We start from the raw sequence: 5,138 nt of genomic DNA on the forward strand, positions 1-5,138 counted from the left end.
TATATATATATATATATTATATATATATATATATATATATATATATATATATATATATATATATATATATATATATATATATATATATATATATATATATATATATATATATATATATATATATATAGGCATATATATACATATCTATATATATGTGGTATCATTTTTATTGTAAATTGTTATTATGCTGACATCCGATTTACTGTGAAAGGTCAGGGGTTACGCATTGATCATTGAGTTGGAATTGCTGTATATACATACTGTGGATTGTTGTATAATTCGAGGCATTCTATCTTCTACATGATGAACTGTGGGTCGAAATTCGCTGTAAATTTAAGCAGCAGAGTGAGTATGTGCTAGACTACTAGCCAAAATTGGAGATCGAGCTAGTATCGTTTCTTTTGGTCATATTCTGACAATTGCACGTCTAAATGACTGTTTTGCGGCTTTGTTTGAGCTGTTTTAGACCTAGTTTACATCGTAGATCAAATGATTAACATAACATATTCTATATTGATATATGTCTGAAATTGTAACAACATCTTCGTACTGTCTGGTATGCTACACGCCTTCAACTCAGGCTTGTTAACAGTATCAGCAGAAGGCACATACGAACTCAATGCGGCGAATGAATTTTGTACAACACCTGCGTTTGTATTCACAGGGAGAGATATGAAAGCATCCGCAAGTTTTCTACTATCGGTATCAGCTCCCGAGAAAACCGAGCCACGCTCACCCAGAGCAAGCCCTCCTGCGATACGAGCTCATCGAGCATTGTCAGAAGCACGCAAGGATTCAATCCCAGGTATGAAAATACGCTAAGTTGGTAAGGCTCAAAATGTGCTGCAATATGTGTGTCCATATTTGCTCAGTATGTATAGTGGTAGATGATAATTTTGATTTTGTACACTAAAGGTACAAGCTCGATTTGCGGAGACAGTGTACCTGCTAAGCTCATTTGCTCTGAATTTCAGGTATATGCCAAAAGCTAAGGTACGACTACCTAGTATTTTATTAGTTCTAAAGAAACCAACAAGAACATATGCTACTCTCTAGAATTCAAAGTCGTACACAAGTATTGCAACAGCGTGTCGATGTATTAGTTGGTTGCAGGTACTATTATGTCTTTGTGTATTTGAAGGATGTCCTGTATTATAGTTTTTGACAACCAAGTTAGGCTATGTTATCGGGCTGTGAAATACTTTCCTCTGCTCGTTATACTAAAACAAATTATCCAGGAATGAGAGCCAAGCTTTCGCCGGACGCTGTAGAAACATTTGGAGAAAGCGCAGAAGAACAAATTATTCAGATGCTCAGAGACATCAGCATATATATATGCACAAGAGGTACGCATTTTGAGCTAACTTATTTATATGTTTGCTAGCATACAAAGTGTTAGACTTAAGCACTGATTCTAGAGGCACATATTCCGCGCTATGTTTTTGCTATGTTCAATGGTGGTATCAAGTAATAGCAGTTATAACCGAAATTGCATGAGGTTGGCAGAAGTCTTCCAATAATGACCTATTTGTATAAGTTTTTCTGCGCATACATATAACACGGTATACTTGTTTATTTTCGTTGATACTTTCATTGTAAGCGTCTGAGTCTGTTTCTGCGTGTAGTGACAGCGTCGTCTTTCTTTTGCACATCGTTTTAAGTTGTACATTTGTCTGGATGCCATCTAGCTTCTACTTTTGTAGCGTAAGTGTTGGCAAGTCTATCGACAGAATAGGCACGGGTGTGCCCTACTGCGATAAGTATAACTGACCATCAAAGGTATTGCAACTGAACAGATTTTTATTTGGACCTTTTCCAAACTGAAAGCGCATCCTCTCTGTATATATACATAGTGAAATGATCTAAGCTTTAAAAAACCCCTATCTGGGTTGCTGAACTCACAGCCAGAGAGTAAACAACGCTAGATGTAAGCTAGAATAAACACTTGAGTATGTGCACTTACTGCTTTTCAACCTGATACGCTCACAGAGGGACTCGCCAACGAGCAGCTCTTCAAGGAAGTAGCATCTAAGAAGAGCCTCATGACAAGTAAGTGCACACAGCCGTATGTTTTCTGTCTCTGTGCATGATAATGTGGCGACGATGGCGTCTTTCACAAAATCAATTGTTATTGATGGGAGTGAAGCCCGTTTCTAAAACAGACCCTGATGGCACAATTGGTGTAGCAATATCATGTCGTAACCAAAATCATTGGTGCCCATCCTAATTGTCGATGTCGATTTATGCTTGGAGTATGTTACAGGCCTGCGAGAATCAACTGTATAATTCGTGAATATTAGCACAGGCATGTGAACTCCCGCATAACTTTGCTGTGTAGAGAAGCGGAGATGAGCTTCAAATGTGGCATTTTTATAGCGTTGTGAGTGGCAATTAAAAACTAACACGGCTTGCTTGACTATGGAGGAGATGGTATAAGGCACCGCAGTTCTCATGGATATAATATGCGTTGCGATTCTCTGGCCATTAAATCACTCGTCAGTTAGAGATGCCGTTTACAAGTATATCTTCATTACTTCGCCTAATTAATCTCGTCCATACGTGTTTCTATCACATCACAGATCGTGCCGATGCCTGCGGCGAGAACGTCCTACTGAGTAAGACGTGTGTATTATGAATTTTGTTACTGGTGGCTATCTCTTAATTTTTGTTGATCACTTGAACGTGACTCTGAATCACATCCCCATCTTTGGTAGGTAATATTCATTCGAATCGAGGATCTACCCATAGCGCGTGAGTTGGGTTGTGCCAATACGCAATACTTATCTATGTCAGTCCGGTGTCACTCCTGTGGTTCGTCTCCTATAAATGTTTTGTCTATTGCCTTGTACCGATCAGTCCATTGGTTTTAATTTGATTTTCATACCCTAGATTTCGCAATCATACGACCGTATTTATTACTTGTCAACCTCGGATTGAGGTTTCCGCCACAGTTTGGACAAAGCTAGCGAACTACCTCTTACTCTTATATGTATCACTCTTTGTTTCAGCTACGCAAGTAAAAAGTTGGAAAGTCGATCAGGTTGCTGACTGGCTGGCGGGTACCGGATTGGGTAATTTCGCACCGCTGTTTAATGGTATGTACTTCTTGTTCCAGTCTGAAATATTATGTATTCACCACACAATGTACAACTCGAAATACGGGCATAATCATCGCAAACAAACCTGAGTCGTACATCGTGCCATAGAGCAAGATTAAGCTACCCTCCAACCTTACAATGATAAAATACCTATTCGTCAAATTAACCATCTCACTTACTAATAAATAGTTACGAGTTGAAGCGTCCTAAACTACACACCAATTCCTAAGTACACTGTGTTCTAACCTGAATGAAACTCAAACACGGCGCAGAGAACGAGATCGACGGTGAAGCTTTACTGGCTATAGATCACGACACACTGAAATCAATGGGAGTGACGGTGGCTGGAAAACGTGTCAAGATTATCAAACTAATTAAGACACTGAAAATGGTAATGAATGCACCAGTGGGTGTAGAATCTGGCGGCACGTAAAAGGAAGATCACTAAATTGTATTCAGCTAGGCTTGTCAACATATCCGACAATCGGCCGCAACGAAACAGTCGATCTGGTAAAGTAGATGTCGATCGAAAACTATATTTTACCGATTTTACACCAAATCTCATCGGACCCACGTATCCATTACACCCTCGAAATTCATGAAGGACTGCATTTCCACCACCTGCCACGTAACTTCAAACTCGATCACAGTAGCTTAAGCATTTGACCGTTACGACCAGCTGATAATTTTACCGCGTGATGGGAGCGACATCGATCGTCTCTTTCATAATATAAATAGAATCGTAAATTGGAGGGCAGTATCACGCGCTGCCGCTGTTGACAATGATGTTCTGTTCTCATTCTATGTGTCAACAGCTTATACTATCTGATAGTATGTGCATGGCAGCCAAATTCAGCTAAGTTCAACCGTTTGACTAAATACTTGACAAGTGAAGGCCGTACGAGTACAATCCAATGCAATGGGATTATATTGTCGCAGGATATCTGTCACAGATCGAGTGATACTGAACATGCAGTTCGAGTCCAGGAGTATGGAAGTAACTGATCTTTCTACTAGTAGTAGTAGGGTCCAAGTCTCTAGCGATAGGATATATACAGCAGGATTAAAAAAACGTCGAGGACTATTCCGCTAAATTGACTTCTGTGTATCTATGGCAAATGCGCATCTATTTATATTGTGATTCTATGGCATTCTGCTCTTTTAATGTAAAATTGTAAATATTGCTGTATATCTAAATGCTCACGATATAGTAAAGCGCGTACATCTATTGAAAGGTCAGATAGCTAACAGCTGTTATGACACTGCCCTCCAAGCCTCAAAAACACGTGGACAAATCGGACTCTAAGTTAGAAACCTACCATCGAGATATTCTGCTATGTACTGGAATTAGGTGATTGTATTTAAAGACAGTATCCGATTATATAATCATCGATGCCGTAATCATCGATGCCGTAAGGACAACAGCGAGATAAATACGTACGGGGGCAAATCCTCACAATTATACAGCAAATATGTCGACTATGGACGAGTGTAAAACCAAGGGCAACGAATATTATACCGAAGCCGATTTCAAGAATGCGGTGAAGTATTATACAAAAGCTCTTGCTTTGACGGACGACAACCAGGTTAGTCTTAGGCCTTATTTTGTGTGGAAGTCACAGTGCAAACAGTACCTAATAAGTACAGTTCAAAGGCTGTATGCCTGCGAAAGATGAAACCGGATCTTACAAAATGATAGCAGTTGTGGTATAGTCTGCAAGTATTCAGATGCACATATTGCGTTGCATTGTCGAAAAGACCTTTGTTTTTACCCGTATTGCCGGTCAGGTACAGTACATTCGAGAACCTTCCTTCGATGATGTCTTTTATAGTACATAGTGACACAAATACGCATAAGTGTATGTACTAGTATTCCTACTGAAAGAGTTATAGTGTGATACAGTGTCAGAACTAATTTAAAAGATATATATCAGTATATCATCATATAATATATATATAAATATATATATATATATATATATATATATACGTACACACACATATATATATATACAAACACACACACGCACATACACACAC

General features: G+C 38.9%; 1 protein-coding gene across 1 annotated transcript; it reads left to right on the top strand.

Moving 5' to 3' along the window:
* The first annotated feature begins 664 nt into the window (after nucleotides 1-664).
* Nucleotides 665-4,186, top strand: SARC_02903 (hypothetical protein). The gene is made up of 6 exons (XM_014303322.1): nucleotides 665-805; nucleotides 1,239-1,346; nucleotides 1,990-2,049; nucleotides 2,580-2,615; nucleotides 3,009-3,095; nucleotides 3,371-4,186. Exons 1-6 carry the CDS (start codon nucleotides 673-675, stop codon nucleotides 3,529-3,531), a joined length of 585 nt encoding a protein of 194 aa, XP_014158797.1. The 5' UTR covers nucleotides 665-672; the 3' UTR covers nucleotides 3,532-4,186.
* The last annotated feature ends 952 nt before the right edge of the window (nucleotides 4,187-5,138 follow it).

This window comes from Sphaeroforma arctica, assembly GCF_001186125.1.
Source record: "Sphaeroforma arctica JP610 unplaced genomic scaffold supercont1.137, whole genome shotgun sequence".
Classification (NCBI taxonomy): Eukaryota; class Ichthyosporea; order Ichthyophonida; genus Sphaeroforma; species Sphaeroforma arctica.